This window comes from Tachyglossus aculeatus, chromosome 19 (genome assembly GCF_015852505.1).
Source record: "Tachyglossus aculeatus isolate mTacAcu1 chromosome 19, mTacAcu1.pri, whole genome shotgun sequence".
In the NCBI taxonomy this organism is placed as follows: domain Eukaryota; kingdom Metazoa; phylum Chordata; class Mammalia; order Monotremata; family Tachyglossidae; genus Tachyglossus; species Tachyglossus aculeatus.
The window spans coordinates 755103-782529 of NC_052084.1; the positions used below are offsets into that span (position 1 = coordinate 755103).

At 51.9% G+C, this 27427-nt stretch overlaps 1 protein-coding gene across 3 annotated transcripts in view; it reads right to left on the reverse strand.

Moving 5' to 3' along the window:
- PCNX2 (pecanex 2) overlaps positions 1-27427 on the reverse strand; it is a 58386-nt gene that overhangs the window by 4637 nt on the left and 26322 nt on the right. For 2 of the 3 annotated variants that reach the window (XM_038760976.1, XM_038760975.1), the window contains exons 15-31: positions 26103-26212; positions 25144-25240; positions 24847-24939; positions 24236-24386; positions 23616-23757; positions 23216-23393; positions 22989-23097; positions 22753-22882; positions 20571-20629; positions 19460-19678; positions 15414-15667; positions 13257-13490; positions 11653-11756; positions 11418-11562; positions 8311-8541; positions 4088-4362; positions 1948-2153 (exon numbers count right to left, since the gene is read on the reverse strand). In XM_038760976.1, coding sequence (XP_038616904.1) covers positions 1948-2153; positions 4088-4362; positions 8311-8541; positions 11418-11562; positions 11653-11756; positions 13257-13490; positions 15414-15667; positions 19460-19678; positions 20571-20629; positions 22753-22882; positions 22989-23097; positions 23216-23393; positions 23616-23757; positions 24236-24386; positions 24847-24939; positions 25144-25240; positions 26103-26212 — 2737 coding nt within the window. Of the gene's footprint in view, positions 1-1947; positions 2154-4087; positions 4363-8310; positions 8542-11417; positions 11563-11652; positions 11757-13256; positions 13491-15413; positions 15668-19459; positions 19679-20570; positions 20630-22752; positions 22883-22988; positions 23098-23215; positions 23394-23615; positions 23758-24235; positions 24387-24846; positions 24940-25143; positions 25241-26102; positions 26213-27427 lie in introns of those variants that run through there. The other variant, XM_038760977.1, reaches the window with a different exon arrangement.

Below are 27427 nucleotides of genomic sequence, written 5' to 3' on the forward strand. Positions count from 1 at the left end.
CTGTCTCTATATGTTGCCATCTTGTACTTCCCAATAGCTTAATACCGTGCTCTGCACACAGTAAGCGCTCAATAAATACGATTGATTGATTGATTGTTCCATCAGTCCGTCGGCGGGAGTTACCAAGCGCCCGCTGACGGCAAAGGGCCGGGCCCCCCAATCAATCAATCGTATTTATTGAGCGCTTACTGTGTGCAGAGCACTGGACTAAGTGCCTGGGAAGTCCAAGTTGGCAACATCTAGAGACAGTCCCTACCCAACAGTGGGCTCACAGTCTAAAAGGGGGAGACAGAGAACAAAACCAAACATACTAACAAAATAAAATAAATAGAATAGATATGTACAAGTAAAATAAATAAATAAATAGAGTAATAAATATGTACAAACACATATACATATCGATATCGGAGGGCTTTTATGCAGAGAACAAAACCAAACATACTAACAAAAGAAAATAAATAGAATAGATATGTACAAGTAAAATAAATAAATAGAGTAATAAATATGTACAAACATATATACATATCGATATTGGAGGGCTTTTATACAGAGAACAAAACCAAACATACTAACAAAATAAAATAAATAGAATAGATATGTACAAGTAAAATAAATAAATAAATAAATAGAGTAATAAATATGTACAAACATATATACATACTGATATCGCTTTTTAGACTGTGAGCCCACCATTGGTTAGACTGTGAGCCCACTGTTGGGTAGGGACTGTCTCTATACGTTGCCAACTTGTACTTCCCAAGCACTTAGTACAGTGCTCTGCACACAGTAAGCGCTCAATAAATATGATTGATTGATTGATTGATTGTTCCATCAGTCCGTCAGCGGGAGTTACTGAGCGCCCACTAAATATGAGCCATATTTATTGAGCGCTTACTGTGTGCGGAACGCTGGACTAAGCGCTTGGGAAGTCCAAGTTGGCAACATAGAGAGACAGTCCCTACCCAACAGTGGGCTCACAGTCTAAAAGTACCCCGGGGGTACTCAGTACAGCGTCCAACACTCGGGAGGCTGGCAATGACTCTCTCCCCCTTCAAAGTCTTATTGAAAGCACGTCTCCTCCAAGAGGCCTTCCCTGACTAAGCCCTCCTTTCCTCTTTTCTCCCTCTCCCTTCTTTCATCCCCCCTCCCAGCCCTCCGGCACTTATGCCCGTATCTTTAATTCATTTATTTATAGTCCTGTCCGCCTCTCCCTCTAGACCGAGCTCTTTGTGGGCAAGGAACGTGTCAATTGTTGCACCAAACCCTCCCAATCAATCAATCAATCGTATTTATTGAGCGCTTACTGTGTGCTGAGCACTGGACTAAGCGCTTGGGAAGTCCAAGTTGGCAACATCTAGAGACGGTCCCTACCCAACAGTGGGCTCACAGTCGAAAAGGGGGAGACGGGGAACAAAACCAAGCATACTAACAACAACATGGAGAAGCAGCGTGGCTCAACGGAAAGGGCCCGGGCTTTGGAGTCAGGGGTCATGGGTTCAAATCCCGGCCCTGCCAACTGTCAGCTGTGTGCCTTTGGGCAAGTCACTTCACTTCTCTCAGTTCCCTCATCTGTAAAATGGGGATTGAGACTGTGAGCCCCCCGTGGGACAACCTGATCACCTTGTGCTTGCACAAGTGCTTTGCACATAGTAAGCACTTAATAAATGCCATTATTATTATTATTATGCTAACAAAATCAAATAAGCATTTGGTACAGCGCTCTGCGCAGAGTAAGCGCTTAATAAACGTGGATGAATGAATGGGAGGCGCTCAATACAGGATGAGGAAGCCGGATTTGCGGCCCGGGGGTCCCATGCGGACGGGGCTCGGGTTTCTCACCAGGGCCCACGCCGAAGCAGCCGTGCCCAGCTGCCCCGACACCAGACAAGGGTCCCTGGGGTGCAAGGTGAGGTACCCCTCGCCCGGGCTCCCTCTTTCCACACCCACCTGCGTGCCGCCGGGAACCATCCCGGGCCGCCGTCTGCCATGGAGAGCCCGCTTCCCGGGAATGCTCGGCACTGCTGGGCCTGCTACTGCTGCCGGAGCCATCCTCGCCGCTGCCCGACATCCCCCCGGCCGCGCCACCCCTGCTGCCATCGCCCTCTTCGATATGCCCACTGCCACTTTGCCCGGCGTGGCAGTCCTTCTGCATCCTGAGGGGTACAGTCAACACAGCTCTCAGCACGCAGCGGGTGCCCAGGGCACAGAACGCCGCACAAAGTGGACACCCACCCGGCATGATGTGGGCACCCACACAGTGCCCCGTATACAGCGGGCACCCGGCATGGTGAGCTGAAGCCGGGCTCTGAGACCTTGTGGGGATCCACCTAGACGTACGTTCATACTTATGGACCTATCTGTAATTTATTTATATTAACGGGCATCTCCTCCTCTAGGCCGTAAGCTCACTGCGGGCAGGGAATGTATCGTGGCTCGCTGGAAAGAGCGCGGGCTTTGGAGTCAGAGTTCATGGGTTCAAATCCCGCCAATTGTCAGCTGGGTGACTTCTCTGGGCCTCAGTTCCCTCATCTGGAAAATGGGGATTAAGACTGTGAAGCCCCCCGTGGGACAACCTGATCACCTTGTACATAGTAAGTGCTTAATAAATGCCATTATTATTATTATTGTAATCTACCCAGCGCTTAGAACAGTGCTTTGCACATAGTAAGCGCTTAATAAATGCCATTATTATTATTATTATTATTATTATTATAGTGTACTCTCCCAAGTACTTAATACAGTGCTCTGCGCACAGTACTCAGAAAAATCGATTGACGACTGGACCCAGACCATAGCTTAGGGTGCAGTTGTGGCTTGGTTTCTGGTGGGGGAAATGGATAATAATAATAATAATGATAGCATTTCTTAAGCGCTTACTATGTGCAAAGCATTGTTCTAAGCGCTGGGGAGATTACAATAATAATAATAATGGCATTTATTAAGCGCTTACTATGCGCAAAGCACCGTTCTAAGCCTTGGGGAGGTTACAGGGTGATCAGGTTGTCCCACGGGGGGCTCACAGTCTTAATCCCCATTTTACAGGTGAGGGAACTGAGGCCTAGAGAAGTGAAGTGACTTGCTCAAAGTCACCCAGCCGACAAGTGGCGGAGCTGGGATTTGAACCCATGACCTCTGACTCCAAAGCCTGGGCTCTTTCCAGTGAGCCACGCTGCTTCTTTTAATACTACTACTACTACTACTACTAATAATAGGCATTTGTTAAGCACTTACTATGTGCAAAGCACTGTTCTAAGCGCTGGGGAGGATACAGGGTGATCAGGTTGTCCCCTGTGGGGCTCACAGTCTTAATCCTCATTTTACAGAGGAGGTAACTGAGGCCCAGAGACGTGAAGTGACTTGCCCAAGATCACACAGCAGACGTGGTGGAGTTGGGATTCGACCCCATGACCTCTGACACCAAAGCCCGGGCTCTTTCCACTGAGCCACGCTGCTTCTCTTTTAGACTGTGAGCCCGCTGTCGGGTAGGGCCTGTCTCTAGATGTTGCCAACTTGGACTTTCCAAGCGCTTAGTCCAGTGCTCCGCAGCCATGACCTCCGACTCCAAAGCCCGGGCTCTTTCCACTGAGCCATGCTGCTTCTCTTTTAGACCGTGAGCCCGCTGTCGGGTAGGGACCGTCTCCAGATGTTGCCAACTTGGACTTCCCAAGCGCTTAGTACAGTGCTCCGCAGCCATGACCTCCGACTCCGAAGCCCGGGCTCTATCCACTGAGCCACGCTGCTTCTCTTTTAGACCGTGAGCCCGCTGTCGGGTAGGGCCTGTCTCTAGATGTTGCCAACTTGGACTTCCCAAGCGCTTAGTCCAGTGCTCCGCAGCCATGACCTCCGACTCCAAAGCCCGGGCTCTTTCCACTGAGCCACGCCGCTTCTCTTTTAGACCGTGAGCCCGCTGTCGGGTAGGGCCCGTCTCCAGATGTTGCCAACTTGGACTTCCCAAGCGCTTAGTCCAGTGCTCCGCACACTGTAAGCGCTCAATAAATACGATTGATTGGTTCTCTAAATGGATGCCCACAGGGTCCCGGTGAGGTCCCAGGCCGAAGGGGTGCCACGGGGCCGCCGGGGAACCCACCTGCGCCAGCGGCCGCGGAGCCAGGCCCCGAGGCGGCCCAGGCCGGCCGGCCCGCCCCAGACGTGCCCCAGCTGGTCGTGGCTGCCCAGGAAGGACGTGATGAGCGGGGACACGTAGACGGGGTAGCCCAGGGGCTGGTCGCAGGACGAGTTAATGAGGTTGCGCAGGACCTGGCGGTGGTTCTGGATGCTGCCGCGCTCCGGGTTGCGGTTCCGCAGGAAGACGAGCTCCTGCTGCTGCCCGGCCCACAGCCCCCGGACGCACTCCCGGTTCACCTGCCGCCCGTGGGGGCCGAGGAGGGCGAGAGAAGAAGCGTACAGAGGGGGCACGGCTTGCTTCCTCAGGCCCCGTCTGGACAACGGCCAGGGACTCGTAGGGTTCTGTTGTATCAATCAATCAATCAATCAATCGTATTTATTGAGCGCTTACTATGTGCGGAGCACTGGACTAAGCGCTTGGGAAGCACAAATTGGCAACATCTAGAGACAGTCCCTACCCAACAGTGGGCTCACAGTCTAAAAGGGGGAGACAGAGAACAAAACCAAACATACTAACAAAATAAAATGAATAGATAGGTACAAATAAAATAAATAAATAAATAAACAGAGTAATAAATATGTACAAACATATATACATATATGTGGGGAAGGGAAAGAGGTAAGAATGGGGGCATGGAGAGGGGGGCGAGGGGGAGAGGAAGGAAGGGGCGTTGTACTCTCTCAAGTGCTTAGTATTTGTTAATAATAATAACGATGGTATTTGTTGAGCGCTTACTATGTGCACTGTTCTAAGCGCTGGGGGTGGGAATCCAGCACTTAGAACAGTGCTTTGCACATAGTAAGCGCTCAACAAATACCATAGTTATTACTATTATTACAAGGCGATCAGGTTGTCCCCTGTGGGGCTCCCGGTCTTCATCCCCATTTTCCAGATGAGGCCCAGAGAAGTGACGTGACTTGCCCAAGGTCGCACAGCTGACAAGCTTTTAGACTGTGAGCCCACTGTTGGGTAGGGACTGTCTCTATATGTTGCCAATTTGTACTTCCCAAGCGCTTAGTCCAGTGCTCTGCACACAGTAAGCGCTCAATAAATACGATTGATGGTGATGATGATGACAATTGGCGGAGCAGGGATTCGAACCCCTGACCTCCGACTCCAAAGCCCGGGCTCTTCCACCGAGCCACGCTGCTTCTCTGTTAAGCGCTTACTCTGTGCAAAGCACTGTTCTAAGCGCTGGGGGGGATACAAGGCGATCAGGTTGTCCCACATGGGGCTCACAGTCTTAACCTGTATATATGTTTGTACGTATTTATTACTCTATTTATTTACTTATTTTACTTGTACATATCTATTCTATTTATTTTATTTTGTTCATGTGTTTGGTTTTGTTCTCTGTCTCCCCCTTCTAGACTGTGAGCCCGCTGTTGGGTAGGCACCGTCTCTAGATGTTGCCAACTTGTGCTTCCCAAGCGCTTAGTATCAATCAATCAATCAATCAATCAATCGTATTGAGCGCTTACTGTATGCAGAGCACTGTACTAGGCGCTTGGGGAGTCCAAGTTGGCAACATACAGAGACAGTCCCTACCCAACAGTGGGCTCACAGTCTAAAAGGGGGAGACAGAGAACGAAACCAAACATACTAACAAAATAAAATAAATAGAATAGATATGTATAAGTAAAATAAATAGAGTAATAAATATGTACAAACATATATAGATATATACAGGTGCTGTGGGGAAGGGAAGGAGGTAAGATGAGGGGGATGGAGAGGGGGGCGAGGGGGAGAGGAAGGAAGGGGCTCAGTCTGGGAAGGCCTCCTGGAGGAGTACAGTGCTCTGCACACAGGAAGCGCTCAATAAATATGATTGATTGATTGATTGATTGATTAGTACAGTGCTCAGAGTAAGTGCTCAATAAATACAACCGATTGACTCATGTGCTTGAGCCACCTGGAAGTCCAGAGACTCATAGGGACCCCCCAGAGACTGGGGGCAAAGGGGATTCATTGAAGAGAGATTCAGGGGAGGCCGGAGAGGGCCTGGCATCCAAAAAGTAGCGAGGCCGAGGGGAAAGAGGGCAGAGCCGGGAGCCAACTCTGCCCCTGGTCCGCTGGGTGACCTCGGGTAACCTCTCTGGGCCTCCGTTTCCTCACGTGCAAAATGGGGCCGAGGTCCCTGCTCTCCCACCAGTTGAGACAGCGAGCCCCAGGTGGGCCGGAGATCGTGTCCTATGTGATGATCTCCTCTATACCCCCAGCACCTGGTACGGTGCTGGGCGAGGACTGACTTGAGTCGTCAACAGCGTCCCTGTGAATTAAGGATTGGGAGGCCAAGGGGCCGGGCTACCGGTTCACGCTGTCCTTCTCTGCAGGTCACCATCGTCCTCGTCATCATAACTATATGTATATCAATCAATCAATCAATCGTATTTATTGAGCGCTTACTGTGTGCAGAGCACTGTACTAAGCACTTGGGAAGTACAAGTTGGCAACATATAGAGACAGTCATTCATTCATTCATTCAATTGTATTTATAGTATATATATGTATATACGTTTGTACATATTTATTATTCTATTTATTTATGTATTTATTTTACTTGTACATATCTATTCTATTTATTTTATTTTGTTAGTATGTTTGGTTTTGTTCTCTGTCTCCCCCTTTTAGATTGTGAGCCCACTGTCGGGTAGGGACCGTCTCCAGATGTTGCCAACTTGTACTTCCCAAGCGCTTAGTCCGATGCTCTGCACACAGTAAGCGCTCAATAAATACGATTGATTGATTGATATGATGATGACAGTGATGACTTGTGGTACTTATAAAGCATCAATTTGTGCTAAGCACCGGGGACTGTAGAAGGAGATCATTTCCCCTCCTCCGGAGGCCCCTTGGCCGTGATCCACCTTGGATTCATTCATTCATTGAGCGCTTACTGTGTGCAGAGCACTGGACTAAGCGCTTGGGAAGTCCAAGTTGGCAACATATAGAGACAGTCCCTACCCACCAACGGGCTCACGGTCTAGATGATGTGACCATGATGAGTTGTGGTACTTATAAAGCATCACTTTGTGCTAAGCACCGGGGACTGTAGAAGGAGATCATTTCCCCTCCTCCGGAGGCCCCTTGGACGTGATCCACCTTGGATTCATTCATTCATTGAGCGCTTACTGTGCGCAGAGCACTGTACTAAGCGCTTGGGAAGTCCAATTGGCAACATATAGAGATGGTCCCACCCAACAGTGGACTCACAATCTCACTTAGCACCGGGGACTGTAGAAGGAGATCATTTCCCCTCCTCCGGAGGCCCCTTGGACGTGATCCACCTTGGATTCATTCATCATCATCATCATCATCAATCGTATTTATTGAGCGCTTACTATGTGCAGAGCACTGTACTAAGCGCTTGGGAAGTACAAATTGGCAACATATAGAGACGGTCCCTACCCAACAACGGGCTCACGGTCTAGATCATCATCATCATCAATCGTATTTACTGAGCGCTTACTGTGTGCAGAGCGCTGGACTAAGCGCTTGGGAAGTCCAATTGGCCACATCTAGAGACGGTCCCTACCCACCAACGGGCTCACGGTCTAGATGATGATGATGATGATGGCATTTGTTAAGCGCTTACTATGTGCAAAGCACCGTTCTAAGCGCTGGGGGGATACAAAGGTGATCAGGTCGTCCCACGGGGGGGCTCACAGTCTTAATCCCCATTTTCCAGATGAGGGAACTGAGGCTCAGAGAAGTGAAGTGACTTGCCCAAGCTCACACAGCAGGCGTGGAGCAGAGCCGGGAGTCGAACCCATGACCTAATTGGGCTAATTACTAATTGGGCTAATTACTGATGAGGGGGGAGACTTTTGATTGCAACTTAGATCAAACAGACGGGCCACAATAAAACCCCAGCATCTTGGGGGTGATTTTTTTTTTTTGGTATGTTTGGTTTTGTTCTCTGTCTCCCCCTTTTAGACTGTGAGCCCACTGTTGGGTAGGGACTGTCTCTATGTGTTGCCAATTTGTACTTCCCAAGCGCTTAGTACAGTGCTCTGCACATAGTAAGCGCTCAATAAATACGATTGATGATGATGATGACCTCTGACTCCAAAGCCCGGGCTCTTCCCACTGGGCCACGCCGCTTCTCAGCTTCTCTAGATGACGCGACCGCCCTCCCCAGCGGGCATCCCCGTCTCCGAGGGCAGTCGCGGGCCGGACCGTACCTTGATGACCTTGAAAGTCAGGTAGGCGAGCCGGAGCCGGATGACCTTGTAGTCGTCGGCCCCCTCGTCCACCACGCGCCGGAGGGTGAGCAGTTCCTCGCGGCCGGCCAGCACGGCGCGGCGCCAGCCCGGGTCGCCCTCGTGCCGGACGACCACCGTGCTCTCGAAGGCGCCCATGGCCTCGAACAGGGCCGCCGGGTCCTCGTACTCGTCTGGGCAGGCGAACTGGTCCTGGAGCCGGGGAGCGGGGCGGGATTTATTTTACCTTTGGTTTGGTTCTCTGGCTCAATCAATCAATCAATCAATCGATCGTATTTATTGAGCGCTTACTGTGTGCGGAGCCCTGGACTAAGCGCTTGGGAAGTACGAGGATGGAATGGAAGGAGAGACACACACAGGCACCCCGCTCAATGGGACGGGGCGGCTGTTGGAATGATAAAACTCTATTTTATTTTGTTAATATGTTTTGTTTTGTCGTCTGTCTCCCCCTTCTAGACTGCGAGCCCGCTGTCGGGTAGGGACCGGCTCCATAGGTTGCCAACCTGTACTTCCCAAGCGCTTAGTCCAGTGCTCTGCACACAGTAAGCGCTCAATAAGTTGTTTGTACATATTTATTACTCTAGTTATTTATTTCTTTTATTTATTTTATTTGTACATATTTATTCTATTTATTTTATTTTTGTTAATATGTTTTGTTTCGTCGTCTGTCTCCCCCTTCTAGACTGCGAGCCCGCTGTTGGGTAGGGACCGGCTCCATATGTTGCCAACCTGTACTTCCCAAGCGCTTAGTCCAGTGCTCTGCACACAGTAAGCGCTCAATAAGTTGTTTGTACATATTTATTACTCTAGTTATTTATTTCTTTTATTTATTTTATTTGTACATATTTATTCTATTTATTTTATTTTTGTTAATATGTTTTGTTTCATCGTCTGTCTCCCCCTTCTAGACTGCGAGCCCGCTGTTGGGTAGGGACCGGCTCCATATGTTGCCAACCTGTACTTCCCAAGCGCTTAGTCCAGTGCTCTGCACACAGTAAGCGCTCAATAAGTTGTTTATACGTATTTATTACTCTAGTTATTTATTTCTTTTATTTACTTTATTTGTACATATTTATTCTATTTATTTTATTTTTGTTAATATGTTTTGTTTCATCGTCTGTCTCCCCCTTCTAGACTGCGAGCCCGCTGTTGGGTAGGGACCGTCTCCATAGGTTGCCAACCTGTACTTCCCAAGCGCTTAGTCCAGTGCTCTGCACACAGTAAGCTCTCAATAAGTTGTTTGTACGTATTTATTACTCTAGTTATTTATTTCTTTTATTTACTTTATTTGTACATATTTATTCTATTTTATTTTTGTTAATATGTTTTGTTTTGTTGTCTGTCTCCCCCTTCTAGACTGCGAGCCCGCTGTTGGGTAGGGACCGTCTCCATAGGTTGCCAACCTGTACTTCCCAAGCGCTTAGTCCAGTGCTCTGCACACAATTGAGCGCTTACTGTGTGCAGAGCACTGGACTAAGCGCTTGGGAAGTCCAAGTTGGCAACACACAGAGACGGTCCCTACCCAACAGTGGGCTCACAGTCTAGAAGGGGGAGACAGAGAACAAAACCAAACATATTAACAGAATAAAATAAATAGAATAAATATGTACAAGTAAAATAAATGGAGTAATAAATAAATAGTAATAAATAGACTGTGATCCTCCTTGTAATCTCCCCAGCGCTTAGAACAGTGCTTTGCACATAGTAAGCACTTAATAAATGCCATCATTATTATTATTATTATTAGGAGTCAGTCCATTGTGGGCAGGGAATGTGTCCGTTTGTTGTTGCATTGTGCTCTCCCAAGCGCTTAGTACAGTACAGTAAGCACTCAGTAAATAGGATCGAATGATGAATGAATGAGGGGGGAGCTGCTGGTTAGATGGATGGTTAAATGGCTGGAGGCTCCATACCGAAGGCTGATTAGGAATCAGTCCGTTGTGGGCAGGGAATGTGTCCGTTTCTTGTTGCATTGTGCTCTCCCAAGCGCTTAGTACAGTACAGTAATCACTCAGTAAATAGGATCGAATGATGAATGAATGAGGGGGGAGTTGCTGCATAGATGGATGGTTAAATGGCTGGAGGCTCCATACCAAAGGCTGATTAGGAGTCAGTCCGTTGTGGGCAGGGAATGTGTCCGTTTGTTGTTGCAGTGTGCTCTCCCAAGCGCTTAGCACAGTACAGTAAGCGCTCAATAAATATGATCGAATGATGAATGAATGGGGGGGGAGTTGCTGGATAGATGGATGGTTAAATGGCTGGAGGCACCGTACCAAAGGCTGATTAGGAGTCAGTCCGTTGTGGGCAGGGAATGTGTCCGTATGTTGTTGCATTGTGCTCTCCCAAGCGCTTAGTACAGCACAGTAAGCGCTCAGTAAATAGGACTGAATGATGACTGAATGAATGACGGGGGAGTTGCTGGATAGATGGATGGTTAAATGGCTGAAGGCTCCATACCAAAGGCTGATTAGGAGTCAGTCCGTTGTGGGCAGGGAATGTGTCCGTTTGTTGTTGCAGTGTGCTCTCCCAAGCGCTTAGCACAGTACAGTAATCGCTCAATAAATATGATCGAATGAGGAATGAATGAAGGGGGAGTTGCTGGATAGATGGATGGTTAAATGGCTGAAGGCTCCATACCAAGGGCTGATTAGGAGTCAGTCCGTTGTGGGCAGGGAATGTGTCCGTTTGTTGTTGCATTGTGCTCTCCCAAGCGCTTAGTACAGTAAGCGCTCAGGAGATATGATCGAATGATGAATGAATGAATGAGGGGGGAGTTGCTGGATAGATGGATGGTTAAATGGCTGGAGGCTCCATACCAAAGGCTGATTAGGAGTCAGTCCGTTGTGGGCAGGGAATGTGTCTGTTTGTTGTCGCATTGTGCTCTCCCAAGCGCTTAGCACAGTACAGTAAGCGCTCAATAAATATGATCGAATGATGAATGAATGAGGGGGGAGTCGCTGGGTAGGTGGATGGTTAAATGGCTGGCGGGATGAGTGGCTGGATGGCGTAGGGGCAGAGGGCAGGGGCAGTAGTTGGGCGGGCAGATGTCGGGAGGATGCGGGACGCACCTGGTGAAGCTTCAGAGACATTCTGACGGCCGGCGCGACCACCCTGTGCAGCAGGTCCATGTCGGCGAACACCCACTCGTCCCTCACGGCCACGCGGAAATCCCCCTTGAACAGCGTGTGGAGGCCGAACAGGAAAGAATCGAGGCTGCGGAACACCGGCCGGGTTGGGCGTCACTGGGGCCGGGTGAGGCGGCGGCAGATCCCCGGCCCGGCCCCCTCGGTGGGCAGTAGATACCTGATGGCCATGTTGTGGGCGGCCACCCCCAGCGTCCTCCGTCCCAGGATGCACAAGGCAAAGCAAAGTGTGACCAGTGGGGAGTCTTCATCACTGTCCAGGCGCTGCCGGGCAAGAGGGGAAGGGCATTAGTTCTGCCTGCCGGCCGCCCGTTATTTGTTTTTTATCCTAAAGGCAATTTGTTCATTCATTCATTCATTCAATTGTATTTACTGAGCGCTTACTGCGTGCAGAGCACCGTACTAAGCGCTTGGGAAGTCCAAGTTGGCAACATAGACGGACGGGCCCTACCCAACAACGGGCTCACAGTCTAGAAGGCCTTAGTACGTGCCAAGCACTGCAGTAAGTGCCGGGATAGAGCGCGGTTAATCAGGTTGGACACAGCCCCTGTCCCGTATGGGGCTCGCATTCAATCAATCAATCAATCAATCGTATTTATTGAGCGCTTACTGCGTGCAGAGCTCTGTACTAAGCGCTTGGGAAGTCCAAGTTGGCAACATATAGAGACAGTCCCTACCCAACAGTGGGCTCGTTCTTCATCCTCGTCTGGAAACTGTGGCCCAAATCAATCAATCAATCAATCAATCGTATTTACTGAACGCTTACTGCGTGCAGAACACTGGACTAAGCGCTTGGGAAGAACACGTTGGCAACATGTAGAGACAGTCCCTACCCAACAGTGGGCTCATTCTTCATCCTCGTCTGGAAACTGCGGCCCAAATCAATCAATCAATCGTATTTATTGAGCGCTTACTGTGTGCAGAGCACTGTACTAAGCGCTTGGGAAGGACGAGTTGGCAACATGTAGAGACAGTCCCTACCCAACAGTGGGCTCATTCTTCATCCTCGTCTGGAAACTGCGGCCCAAATCAGTCAATCAATCGTATTTATTGAGCGCTTGCTGCGTGCAGAGCACTGTACTAAGCGCTTGGGAAGGACAAGTTGGCAACATATAGAGACAGTCCCTACCCAACAGTGGGCTCGCAGTCTAGAAGAAGCAAAGTGACTTGCCCAGGGCCACAGGGCAGACAAGTGGGGGATTAGATAAGCAGATGGCACTCAAGAGAAGCAGCGTGGCTCAGTGGAAAGAGCCTGGGCTTCGGAGTCAGAGGTCGCGGGTTCAAATCCTGGCTCCGCCAATTGTCAGCTGTGTGACTTTGAGAGCTCACCTCCTCCAGGAGGCCTTCCCAGACTGAGCCCCTTCCTTCCTCTCCCCCTCGTCCCCCTCTCCATCCCCCCCATCTTACCTCCTTCCCTTCCCCACAGCACCTGTATATATGTATATATGTTTGTACAGATTTATTACTCCATTTATTTTACTTGTACATATCTATTCTATTTATTTTATTTTGTTAGTATGTTTGGTTTTGTTCTCCGTCTCCCCCTTTTAGACCGTGAGCCCACTGTTGGGTAGGGACTGTCTCTAGATGTTGCCAATTTGTACTTCCCAAGCGCTTAGTACAGTGCTGTGCACATAGTAAGCGCTCAATAAATACGATTGATGATGATTAGAACCATTAGACTGGACGCCCCTGGGGCGCGCTGAGCGCTAGGCGGGGTGGAAATTAGGGAGAACATCCTTCATTAATTAAATTAGGCAGAACCTCCTGCCGCTTCTGGGCGCAGAACTGGATCCACTGCAGGTAGGCGGTGCAGAAGCTGGCCCGGGTGATGCCCTGGAGGCAGGGCACGAAGTCGTCGTCCACGTGGAGGCCGAACAGGGCCGGGTCGCGCTCGATGTGGTGCCACTTGGCGTACGGCTGCAGCGGCCGCAGGAGGGACTCGTCGTGAATCCACAGCGCCAGCTTCGGCGAGCTCACCACGAAGTAGATCATGCTCTGCCGAGAGAGGAACGGGCCGCGCCAGCGGGCGTCATTCATTCATTCATATTTATTGAGCGCTTACTATGTGCAAAGCACTGTTCGAAGCGCTGGGGGGGGATACAAGGGGATCAGGTTGTCCCACGGGGGGCTCCCAGTCTTAATCCCCATTTTACAGGTGAGGGAACTGAGGCCCAGAGAAGTGAAGTGACTCGCCCACAGTCACCCAGCTGACAAGTGGCGGAGCCGGGATTCGAACCCATGACCTCTGACTCCAAAGCCCGGGCTCTTCCCACTGAGCCCCGCCGCTTCCACGCCCCACTCCGGGCTCAGCTGGGAGGATTCAGGCCCGGGGGGCGCCGCATCGGGGGTAGGGGGGTCCTGGAGTCCCCCTGTCTGGCTCCATTCAATCAATCAATCAATCAATCAATCGTATTTATTGAGCACTTACTGTGTGCAGAGCACTGGACTGAGCGCTTGGGAAGTCCAAGTTGGCAACACATAGAGACGGTCCCTACCCAACAGCAGGCTAACAGTCTAGAAGGGACTAGTTTCTAATTCCTAAAGTCAATCTATCAATTGTATTTATTGAGCGCTTCCTAGCTTTAAGTCAATCACTCAATCAAATTTATTGAGCGCTCACTGGGTGCAGAGCACTGGACTAAGCGCTTGGGAAGTCCAAGTTGGCAACACATAGAGACGGTCCCTACCCAACAGCGGGCTCACAGTCTAGAAGGGACTAGTTTCTAATTCCTAGCTTTAAGTCAATCACTCAATCAAATTTATTGAGCGCTTACTGTGTGCACAGCACTGTACTGAGCGCTTGGGAAGTACAAGTTGGCAACATATAGAGACAGTCCCTACCCAACAGTGGGCTCACAGTCTAGAAGGGACTAGTTTCTAATTCCTAGCTTTAAGTCAATCAATCAATCAAATTTATTGAGCACTTACTGCGTGCAGAGCACTGTACTAAGCGCTTGGGAAGTCCAAGTTGGCAACACATAGAGACGGTCCCTACCCAACAGTGGGCTCACAGTCTAGAAGGTCTACAAACCTCGGTCAAGAGGTTTGCCAGGGGAGATCGGTCCCGGGAGCCCCGCGGGCCCGGAGTTGGGAGTGGGTCTCCCCCTCGTCCCCCTCTCCATCCCCCCCCATCTTACCTCCTTCCCTTCCCCACAGCACCTGTATATATGTATATATGTTTGTACATATTTATTACTCTATTTATTTTACTTGTACATATCTATTCTGTTTATTTTATTTTTTTAGTATGTTTGGTTTCGTTCTCTGTCTCCCCCTTAAGACTATGAGCCTACTGTTGGGTAGGTACTGTCTCTATATGTTGCCAGCTTGGACTTCCCAAGCGCTTAGTCCAGTGCTCTGCACACAGTAAGCGCTCAATAAATACGATTGACTGATTGATTGATAGAAGGGGTGGGCTCACAGTCTAGAAGGTCTACAAACCTCGGTCAAGAGGTTTGCCGGGGGAGATCGGTCCCGGGAGCCCCGCGGGCCCGGAGTTGGGAGTGGGTCTCCCCCTCGTCCCCCTCTCCATCCCCCTCATCTTACCTCCTTCCCTTCCCCACAGCACCTGCATATATGTATATATGTTTGTACGTATTTATTTTAGTTGTACACATCTATTTATTTTATTTTGTTAGTATGTTTGGTTTCATTCTCTGTCTCCCCCTTTTAGACTGTGAGCCCACTGTTGGGTAGGGACTGTCTCTAGATGTTGCCAACTTGGACTTTCCAAGCGCTTAGTCCAGTGCTCTGCACACAGTAAGCACTCAGTAGATACGACTGATTGATCCTGGAAACCAGATGTCGCGGGACTCCTCGGTGGCCTGCCCGCGGGACTCGGTTTCCCCACCTGTCCCCCTCCGCGGGCCGTCGGTGGGAGGGTCGGCGGTGCCCTCCGGGACGGAGTGGGGCCCGCACCTGGACGTAGAAGCGGACGAGGATCCGGCGCAGGTCGAAGACTTGCAACATGGTGGCGGCGCTGCTGTCGGAGACGCTGTAGCCCCGCAGCACGTACTGAGCGCGGGCCACCTCCCAGCTGAGCCAACGCAAGCTGAAGGCGGCGTTGCACGACAGCAGGTGAGGCAGGTGGCCCGGCCGGCAGCAGCAGCAGCCCCGGTCCGCCTCGTCGCCCTCCGTGATGGCCTCCACCTCCCGCTGCTGGCAGTAGGTACCTGGGAGGGCGAAGGGCAGAGGTCATTCATTCATTCATTCATTCATTCATTCATTCATTCGTATTCAATTGGAGGTGGGCCTCCACCTCCTGCTGCTGGCCCAGCAGGAGGGCGAAGGGCGGAGGTCATTCATTCATTCATTCAATCGTATTTATTGAGCGCTTACTGTGTGCGGAGCACTGGACACCCGTCCACATCATCATCATCAATCGTATTTATTGAGCACTTACTATGTGCAGAGCACTGTACTAAGCGCTTGGGAAGTACAAATTGGCGACATCTAGAGACAGTCCCTACCCAACAGTGGGCTCACAGTCTAAAAGGGGGAGACAGAGAACAGAACCAAACATACTAACAAAATAAAATAAATAGAATAGATATGTACAAATTAAATAAATAAATAAATAAATAGAGTAATAAATATGTACAAACATATATACATATATACAGGTGCTGTGGGGAAGGGAAGGAGGTAAGATGGGGGGATGGAGAGGGGGACGAGGGGGAGAGGAAGGAAGGGGCTCAGTCTGGGAAGGCCTCCTGGAGGAGGTGAGCTCTCTTGTATTCGGGCGGGGCCGTGGGATGGTCATCATCATCTTCATCAATCGTATTTATTGAGTGCTTACTATGTGCAAAGCACTGTACTAAGCGCTTGTGAAGCACAAATTGGCAACATATAGAGACAGTCCCTACCCAACAGTGGGGCTCACAGTCTAAAAGGGGAGTCTAAAAAGGATGGTCGGATGGCAGGGTGTCTAGTAGGTTTCTGGTAGGTCTCAAAGGCCCTGGGCTAAGCAGCCCCACGGTGGGCCCCCAGTGTCCTCCTCCCAGCCGGGAAGGCCGTGCTACTCACCTTTGTACTTGACCCAAAACTCATCCTGAAAGATAAGAGCCACATGTTCTGTTTTGTTGTCCGTCTCCCCCTTTTAGACTGTGAGCCCGTTGTTGGGTAGGGACCATCTCTATATGTGGCCAACTTGGACTTCCCAAGCGCTTAGTACAGTGCTCTGCACACAGTAAGCGCTCAATAAATACGATTGATGGATTGATTGATTGGACTAAGCGCTTGGGAAGGACAGGCCGGCAACATCTAGAGGCGGCCCCTACCCAACGGCGGGCTCACAGTCTAGAAGGGGGAGACAGAGAACAAAACCAAACATACTAACAAAATAAGATAAATTCATTCATTCAGAGAAGCAGCGTGGCTCAGTGGAAAGAGCCCGAGCTTTGGAGTCAGAGGTCATGGGTTCGAATCCCAGCTCCGCCACATGTCTGCTGTGTGACCTTGGGCAAGTCACTTAACTCCTCTGAGCCTCAGTTATCTCATCTGTAAAATGGGGATTAAGACTGTGAGCCCCACGTGGGTCAACTTGATCACCTTGTATCCCCCCCAGCGCTTAGAACAGTGCTGTGCACATAGTAAGCGCTTAAATGCCATCATTATTTTCATTATTATCATTATTCATTCATTCAATCGTATTTATTGAGCGCTTACTGTGTGCAGAGCACGGGACTAAGCGCTTGGGAAGGACAAGTCGGCAACATATAGAGACGGTCCCTACCCAACAATGGGCTCACGGTCTAGAAGGGGGAGATGGACAACAAAACAAAACACGTGGACAGGTGTCGAGCCAGCAGAGCAAACAGAATTAAAGCTAGGTGCACATCATTAACAAAATAAATAGAATAGTAAATATGAACAAGTAAAATAGAGTACTACATCTGTACAAATATATATACTATATATATCCCGGCTCCGCCACTTGCCAGCTGTGTGACTTTGGGCAAGTCACTTAACTTCTCTGTGCCTCAGTTGCCTCATCTGTAAAATGGGGATTAAGATTGTGAGCCCCCCGTGGGACAACCTGATCACCTTCTATGCTCCCAGCGCTTAGAACAGTGCTTTGCACATAGTAAGTGCTTAATAAATGCCATTATTATTATAATATACTATATATATATATATAGTATATATATATATATATATATATATATATATATATATATATATATATATATGCAGAGAAGCAGCATGGCTCAGTGGAAAGAGCCTGGGCCCTGGAGTCAGAGGCCATGGGTTCAAATCCCGGCTCCGCCACTTGTCAGCTGGGTGACCCCGGGCAAGTCACCCAACTTCTCTGTGCCTTAGAGACCAGGGATGTGCCATAATAAATAAATAAATAAATAATGATGGCATTTATTAAGCGCTTACTATGTGCAAAGCACTGTTCTAAGCGCTGGGGAGGTTACAAGGTGATGAGGTTGTCCCATGGGGGGCTCACAATCTTAATCCCCATTTTACAGATGAGGGAACTGAGGCCCAGAGAAGTGGAGTGACTCGCCCAAAATCACACAGCTGACAATTGGCAGAGCCGGGATTTGAACCCAGGACCTCTGACTCCAAAGACCGGGCTCTTTTCCACTGAGCCACGCTGCTTCTCTATGCCATGTCCCTCCCGGGGGTCGGCCGGACGGCGGGCGTCCACGGCCGGGGGGGATGGGGTGATTCATTCATTCGTTCAGTCGTATTTATTGAGCGCTTACTGTGTGCAGAGCACTGGACTAAGCGCTTGGGAAGTCCACGTTGGCAACATCTAGAGACGGTCCCTACCCAACAGAGGGCTCACAGTCTAGGAGGGGGAGACAGACAACAAAACAAAACATATAAACCAAATAAAATAAGTAGAATAAATAGGTGCAGGTGAAATAAATAAATAGAGTAATAAATATGTACAAATATATATACAGATATACAGGTGCTGTGGGGAGAGGAAGGAGGGGGCTCAGTCTGGGATAGCCAGAGCCAGACAACAGGAGCAGTAGTAGTAATGCTTACTGCACACAGTAAGCGCTCAATAAATACGATTGATTGATTGATTGATTGATTAAGCGCTTATCACGTGCTGAGCACTGGACGAGGACTGCGTCCATCCCTATGATCCTGTCTCTACCCCATCGCTTAGAACAGTGCCTGGTACGTAGTAAGCGCTTAACAAACACCACAGTTATGATTAGTACAGTGCTCTGCACACAGTGAGCGCTCAATAAATACGATTGATTGATTGATTAAAATTTTAACCCCCCACCCTGCTCTTGCCTGAGATGAGGGTGATTATCCCAAGGCTGATTTAAGTCAGGACCCTAGAGTCTGTTTTTCACCCGGCCCCTGGTTTGCTCTGTGGCCTTGAAGGAATTATTGCCTCGTCCCTGTATCTCGTTTTCTCATTATGTATATACGTTTGTACGTCTATTTATTTTATTTGTACCTATTCATTCTATTTTATTTTGTTAATATCTTTTGTCTTGTTGTCCGTCTCCCCCTTCTAGACGGTGAGCCCGCTGTTGGGTAGGGACCGTCTCTAGATGTTGCCAACTTGGACTTCCCAAGCGCTTAGTCCAGTGCTCTGCACACTGTAAACGCTCAGTAAATACGGTTGAATGAATGAAGACTAGACTCTAGACTGTAAGCTTGATGTGGGCGGGGAATCTGTCACATTGTGCTTTTCCATGTGCTCTGCACACAGTCAGTGTTCAATAAATACAATTGACTGAGATGGAGAGATGGAACAACGGAGAGAGAGAGAGATGGAGGATGGAAAAAGAGAGATGCAGAGAGAGGCGGAGAGGGGAGACTAGACTCCTTCCAGACTGTGAGCCCACTGTGAGCCCAACTTGGACTTCCCAAGCGCTTAGCACAGTGCTCTGCACACAGTAAGCGCTCAATAAATCCGACTGATTGACCGATTGATTGATTGGAAGCCCGGAGGGTCCCCGGCCGGCGCAGGGTCTCACCGCGGAATTCCAGGCCACGCAGCTGGAAGGTGACCAGGCCGTTCCCGATCTCGACCAGGTGGACAAAGGCGTTGAGGTAGTCGGACGCCAGGATGAAGCAGTCCCCGGCGCTGAAGCTGCCCCAGCGGCCCAGGGCCAGGTCCCCGCACAGAGACTCCTGCAGCGATCGCGTCAGGTGCTCATAGAAGACCGAGTTGCGGTTGTTATCCTGGTCGACCCCTAAATTGGGGACCAAAGCCCTGGCGGCCGCTCGGTCCCCCGGCCGGCAAGCTCGCTGCAGCCTCCCTCGGCCCGGGCCCCGCCTCGGCCGGGTCGGTGGCACGTGTATGCCGGGTGGCCTCGGACGGGACGCTTGCCCTCTCTGGGCCCTTCGACCATGAGTGCGTTTGTGCTTGTCTTTCTCCGAGGGGAGTCCCGGTCCAGCCCTGGCATTCCAGGCTCTGCCCGGACTCCCACCCCGATCCGGCTCGCACCCTGTGCTCCTCTAGCGCTCGGCTCCATCCCGCCCCAAGTTCTCGACTCTCCCCACCTCTGCCTCGCCCGCCGCCATCCACCCTGCCCCGGTTCTCCCCACCCTCGAAACCTCCTGGAAGTCCCCCTCCTCCTTGGGAGGCCTTCCCTGAATGCCTTCTCGCACTCTACTCCTGCTTCCACCTTCTGTCACTCATTCATCCAATTGTATTTATTGTCCTCCATGTCCACGTGCAGACCAGCTAGATCCCACCGTGGCAGTTTCTGGCTGCCGTCTCTGCCGCTCCTGACCCTTTAGTGGTAAAAACCCTGCCTACTTACCTCCCCTCCCCGGGAGTAGGTGAGCCCCGAGGGCGAGGCCGGAGTCTCTCGCTTCTACTGACCACTGAGAAGCGGACTGGACTCCCAGAAGCTGCCGGGGGGTTCGGAGCCCGACCCACCCAAGCAGGCCCTCAGCGACGACCCCTGACTGGCGAATTGACACCATCCCGGATTTTGAATCCCGAATGCACACGTTTGGGATCCGATCGGCTCAGAGCCCGTGGGGATGGAGACGGTGGCTCCTTCCTGCCTATCTCTGACCCCAGAAGGCCACCAGGAGCTTCTCCGACCCCGCCGAGCCCAGCGGTCTGTTTCCTACCTGGGTCCTTTTCGATTTGGGTTGCCAGCCTGGTGGTAGAGTTGTCCAGGTGCCTCGTCCTGAGAACAAGGGAGAGAGCGCGGGGAAAACAGGACGAGCTCTCTTCCTCCTTTCAAAGCCCTACTGAGAGCTCCCCTCCTCCAAGAGGCCTTCCCAGACTGAGCCCCTTTTTTCCTCTCCTCCTCCCCATCCCTCCCACCCTACCTCCTTCTCCTCCTCACAGCACCTGTATATGTTTGTACAGATTTATTACTCTATTTATTTTACTTGTACATATTCACTATTCTATTTATTTTATTAATGAGGTGCATTTAGCTTTAATTCTATTTGTTCCATGAGGTGCATTTAGCTTTAATTCTATGTGTTCCATGAGGTGCATTTAGCTTTAATTCTGTTTGTTCTGACGACTTGACACCTGTCCTCATGTTTTGTTTTGTTGTCTGTCTCCCCCTTCTAGACCGTGAGCCCGCTGTTGGGTGGGGACCGTCTCTAGATGTTGCCAACTTGGACTTCCCAAGCGCTTAGTACAGTGCTCTGCACACAGAAAGCGCTCAATAAATACGATTGAATGAATGACTGACTGACTGACATATATACAGCACCTGTATATATGTATATATGTTTGTACATATTTATTACTCTATTTTACTTGTACATGTTTATTCTATTTATTTTATTTTGTTAGTATGTTTGGTTTTGTTCTCTGTCTCCCCCTTTTAGACTGTGAGCCCACTGTTGGGTAGGGACTGTCTCTCTATGTTGCCAACTTGTACTTCCCAAGCGCTTAGTACAGTGCTCTGCACACAGTAAGCGCTCAATAAATATGACTGATTGATTGATTGACGAGGGGAAAAGGAAGAGGGGGGAAGGGGAGAGGGAGGAGGAGGGGGAAGAGGAAGAAGAGTCTTATCAGGGATCGTGCTAGAAGCCCACACATACACTTACACATACATACACACAGACACGCACATACAAATGCATATCTTGGTCCCCCAACTAGAGCCTGGGGCAGATCTCGGGCTGGGCATGACACTCCCAGCCTTCAAAACCTTATTGAAGGCACATCTCCTCCAAGAGGCCTTCCCGGACTAAGCCCACACTGTCTTTTCTTCAACTCCCTTCTGTGTCACCCTCTCTCCCTTTATTCTCCCCCTTTTAGACTGTGAGCCCACTGTTGGGTAGGGACTGTCTCTATATGTTGCCAATTTGTACTTCCCAAGCGCTTAGTACAGTGCTCTGCACATAGTAAGCGCTCAATAAATACGATTGATGATGATGATGATGATGATTCACCCCCCAACTCCCAGTCCCACAGCACTTAGGTCCATATCCCTAATTTATTTCTATTAATGTCTGTCTTCCTCCCTTCCATTCAATCGTATTTATTGAGCGCTGACTGTGTGCAGAGCACTCCCTAGACTGGGAGCTCACTGTGGCAGAGAAGTGTCTGTTTTATTGTTCTGTTGTACTCTCCCAAGGGCTTAGGACTGCGCTCTAGACTCAGTAAGTGCTCAATAAATGCGATTGACTGACTGACGGACTGGGGGGACAACTGAGACAGGGTGGCAGCCGATCACCTCAGATTGCTGGGCTGCCACTCTCACCATCCCGGTCACGGTCGGGGCATCTGGCTACAATCAATCAATCAATCAATCGTATTTATTGAGCGCTTACTATGTGCAGAGCACTGTACTAAGCGCTTGGGAAGTACAAATTGGCAACACATAGAGACAGTCCCTACCCAACAGTGGGCTCACAGTCTAAAAGGGGGAGACAGAGAACTGAACCAAACATACCAACAAAATAAAATAAATAGGATAGAAATGTACAAGTAAAATAAATAAATAAATAAATAGAGTAATAAATATGTACAACCATATATACATATATACAGGTGCTGTGGGGAAGGGAAGGAGGCAAGATGGGGGGATGGAGAGGGGGACGAGGGGGAGAGGAAGGAAGGGGAAGGAAGGCTACACCCTATTGAGCTGTAGCCACCTGTGCCTGACTGTCTTTGAGTCCCGGGGGCATTGCAGTGGGCAGGAGGTGCCCCACACAGACTCTGTAAGCCGGGGAGTTTGGAGGGCAGGGGCCACCCAGATTGGGCACCGACTGCCAGAGTGCTCAGGGGGCTCGGGACCCGGGGGCCAGACAATCCGTGAGGGCGGCCTGAGGAACTGACCTGTAGTCCTTCTCCCAAAAACGAACGGGCCGCACGTAGGAGGCCAGGAAGATGACGCTCCCCAGGAACGGGCTGAGGGGAGCCGAGAGGGCGGCCGTGCCCAACGTCTGGAGGAAGAGCACGGCGGAGTCTGACGCCACACGTCAAGGTCGAACAGGCCATCCCACCGACCTCCGACCTCCGGCTCTGGGCCCCGGGCGGTGGAGGGAGGGGAGAGGGAGGCCGCCGAAGGATACGGGGGATGGCGAAGAGCTGTGCGAACACGTGGAACGAGGAGCCCCAGGCGATCTGCCACGGGGCCACGTAGGCCAGCACGAACCGCAGCTTGTGGAGCAGGTCATCCAGCTGAAAGCACAGGGGCGGGCTAGGAGCGGAGACGGAGGGCGCGGGGGACAGGGAGCTGGGGAGGAGGACCCATCAGGGCGGCCTCAGAGCCAGCGCCGCACCCCCAACCCCTCCAGACCTTGCCGAACAGGATGGACACCACGAAGAGGTTCAGCAGGAAGCTCTCGGAGGCACCCCTGCAGTCGAAGCGGAAGAAGAGGACAGTGAAGCCGAGGACCAGGAACTGGTGGACCGGGTTGCAGAAGGCCGTCCGCAGCAGCTTCATCCCGGCCACGGTCAGCAGGAAGACCTCGCAGCTGTGGGAAGACAAGACAGGCAGACGGGCCTCACCAGGGCCGGCGTGAAGGGGAGCGGCCAGTGGTACGTACCGGGCCCCCGACGGGTGCCCAGCCCAGAGCGGCGGCCGGCGTCGCCGTATTTGCCGAGCGAGGAGCTGGGGGCGGCGGGTCTGAGGGATGCTCGGCCGATCCGTCGCGTGGGACCCGAGGCCTGGCAGGGGGCAGACCCCGGGCACGTACCGGCTGGCCGGCACGCGGCGGACGCTCACGGCGAAGGCGTCGATGGTGAGGCCGTGCAAGGCGACCGCCGGGTACAAGACGAACTTCTCCAGGTACTGCAGCCACACGTAAAGCCGCTCGAACCACATCAGGCGGGCGGGCTCTGTGGAGGACGGAGCAGAGATGGGCGGACGCTGCTTACCCCTTGCCCCCGCGGGAGCCCTGCACAGCCCCTAAGCTCGAGGTCCATCAGCCGAGTGGCACAGCCACCTCCGGGCAATGGGCGGTCCATGGCTGTCTCCAGGGTGACATCTGGTCCCTGGACCGGCAACCGTCCCTCCCGCTCCAGGATGGTCGTGTCCGGGCAGGGCCCAGTTCTGCAGAAGCCCTTAGGGATGAGGTGACCCCAACCCTGCATCCATATGACCCCAGGGGCAAACCTCGGATCGTGGGCTCGGATCGTGAGTGCTCGGCATGGGAGGGAAAGGTGGGCTGTGGCGGTTGAGGGGAGGAGTAGGAGGGCGGGATGGCGGGGATCCGGTCACCGTCGCCGGTACCTGTGGCTCCGGAGGAGGGGGTGGTGGAGGTGTCGGGTGGGTGGGGTGAGGGGGGGGGTGCGGGGCGGGCAGGGGTCCGCTCACCGCTCACATGGCGCTGGCGGTGCTCGTGGCTGCGGAGGAGAGGGTGGGCCAGCCACATCCAAGGGTGGTGCTTGCGCAGCTCGGGGAGCAGGTAGTGGGTGGTGAAGCCCACGGCCCCGGCCAGGGCGAACAGGGCCGTGCTCAGGAATGGCTGCGGGCGTCGGATGGCACCGGTGGGCACCGGCAGGGAGGGGAGACCGTTCGCTACGGTGGACCCAACGTTTCCCTCTGGCCACTCTCGCCCTCCTAGATTCCATGTGGGCAGGGCCCACGGGTTGTTCAAACCCTCATGTCATCATCATCATCATCAATCGTATTTATTGAGTGCTTACTGTGTGCAGAGCACTGTACTAAGCGCTTGGGAAGTACAAGTTCCCTCTCCAGCTGTCCCTCACCCCCCGCAGCGACCCCTCCCCAGGGGCATCTGGACACCACAGGGCGCTTCCCAGAAACCCTCTCTCCTCTCTTTCCCAAGGGACTAGTCTTGGGAAGGGAGGGGGCGAGGACCTCAAGCGGATCGGAGGGAGGGAGGATGGAGGAGGGGGCTGGGACCCCAGGCAGGAGGGAGGGAGGACGCAGAGGGCCAGGACCCCGGGTGGGCACCCACATACCCGCAGTGCCAAGAAGACCGTGCTGGCGCTGACGGCGAAGGCCAGAACCATCATGGCTGCACACACGATCAGGTCTGACTTCAGGATCTCCTTCTGTCGAGTGGGATTGGGGGTGGGTGGGTTGCGAAGGGAGTCGAGGCCTCTCTCCCTCCCTTATCTATCAGGATCCACCCTGCTGTTCCCTCCCACACCTGACCCAGGGACGGACGGACAGATCCGGGCAGACGGGAAGGCTGCTCCCCAGACGTCTTCCCCGGCTACTCCCCATCCCAGGCCGGTACCGCACCGTGCCCTCACCACAGACTCTCTCATCTTCCCGGGCAGCGGGTCGGACGGGGACTCGGCCCAGGCTGGACACGGGAGGCGAGGGCACGATTTGCCCTGGAAAAGGGACCTGCCAGAAGAAGGGCGGACAGAACCGAGCTCGGGATCTCCCCGCCGGTCCCTTTTTCGTTCCAGTCCTGCCCTTCCCACCCGACCACTCGAGCCACCGGGAAACCATTTCAATTTTCACTCTCCGCCATCTTCCTTCCATCCCCCTCCCTTTTCCCATCCGCCAAGCTAGCTCTCTTCTTCCCTTCAAGGCCCTACTGAGAGCTCATCTCCTCCAGGAGGCCTTCCCAGACTGAGCCCTCTCCTTCCTCTCCCCCTCGTCCCCCTCTCCATCCCCCTCATCTTACCTCTTTCCCTTCCCCACAGCACCTGTATATATGTATGTACATATTTATTACTCTATTTATTTATTTATTTTACATGTACCTATCTATTCTATTTATTTTATTTTGTTAGTATGTTTGGTTTTGTTCTCTGTCTCCCCCTTCTAGACCGTGAGCCCACTATTGGGTAGGGACTGTCTCTATATGTTGCCAGCTTGTACTTCCGAATCGCTTAGTACAGTGCTCTGCACACAGTAAGCGCTCGATAAATACGATCAGTGATGACGATGATCCCCGAAACCAGAGAGAACCAGGGAGAGGCAGGAAGGATTTCTCCTCCCCGCAACCCGCCCCACAGCCGAGGGCGTTTGAGAGTGTCTGGCAACACACCAGCCCCTTTTCCAGATCTTCCAGGCGGGCGGGAAGGCCGCAAGACAGAGAGGGCAGGAAGGCCGGGGAAGCCAAGGAGGCAGGTGGGGAGGCCCAAGAGGTGGGATCGGCTCCGGGCATGGGCACGGTTGGTACCGAAGCCGCGGAGGTGATGATGACTCCTGGACTAGGCCCTGGCAGGGATGGAGGAGTCCCGGGCCGGCGACTCACAGCAGCACGGTCGGGTCGCTGCTGTGCCGGCTCAGGTGGTAAGAGAGGGCGACCAGTAGCCCACAGAAGGTGGAGAACAAGGCTGGCACATGCTGGGGGTTCCACGGCTCCTACCAGGAAGACAGACACACAGACACACTGACGCCGCCTGGCATGGCACCTCCTCCTTTCCCTTTTCCCTCTGGCCCCTCTCTCTCGCCCTGTGCCTCTCTCCGTCTCTGCTGGAGGGCAGGCGATGCCCTATCTTTGCGGCCTTGTATCTACCCCAGCGCTTACAACAGTGCTTTGCACATAGTAAGCACTTAATAAATGCCATTAAAAAAAAAAAAAAAAGCCCAGCCTGGGCCCGCGGCATGGGGGTGGACTTGCTGGCTTGCCATGGCTGTAATAAATAATAATAAATAAGAATGGCGTTTATTAAGCGCTTACTATGTGCAAAGCACCGTTCTAAGCGCTGGGGAGGTTACAAGGCGATCAGGTTGTCCCACGGGGGGCTCACAGTCTTCATCCCCGTCTTCCAGATGAGGGAACTGAGGCCCAGAGAAGTGAAGTGACTTGTCCAAAATCACCCAGCTGACAAGTGGCAGAGCCGGGATTCGAACCCCTGACCTCGGACTCCAAAGCCCGGGCTCTTTCCACTGAGCCACGCTGCTTCCCCCTTATAGGAGCTGGGTGAGGCCCTGGGGGATGGTGAATCCCTTGGAAGGTTTTTCTCCAAATGTGGACCGCCCCCCTCACCCCCTAGAAGCAGCGTGGCTCAGTGGAAAGAGCCCGGGCTTTGGAGTCAGAGGTCATGGGTTCAAATCCCGGCTCCGCCAATTGTCAGCTGTGTGTCTTTGGGCAAGCCACTTAACTTCTCTGGGCCTCAGTTCCCTCATCTGTAAAATGGGGATGAAGACTGTGACCCCCAAGTGGGACAACCTGATCACCTTGTATCCTCCCCAGCGCTTAGAACAGTGCTTTGCACATAGTAAGCGCTTAACAAATGCCATTACTATTATTATTATCATTATTATTATTAAGGGCCAGATTGGAGGCAAGCACATAAACGCGCATTTTCATGGACGGACAGGTGGCGCCACCTAGTGGAAAGAGTGTGGAACTGACGGTCAGGAAAGTGGGCCAGGGCCTGGGTTCGAATCTTGCTCCATCACAGACCGGCTGGGTGACCTTGGGAAAAATCACTCAGCCTCTTTAGGCCTCAGTGTTCGCCTCTGTGAAGCGGGTACAGTAACCCCCTGCCTCTCCCGGTCCCCCGAGGATGCTTTTAGACTGTGAGCCCACTGTTGGGTAGGGACTGTCTCTATATGTTGCCAATTTGTACT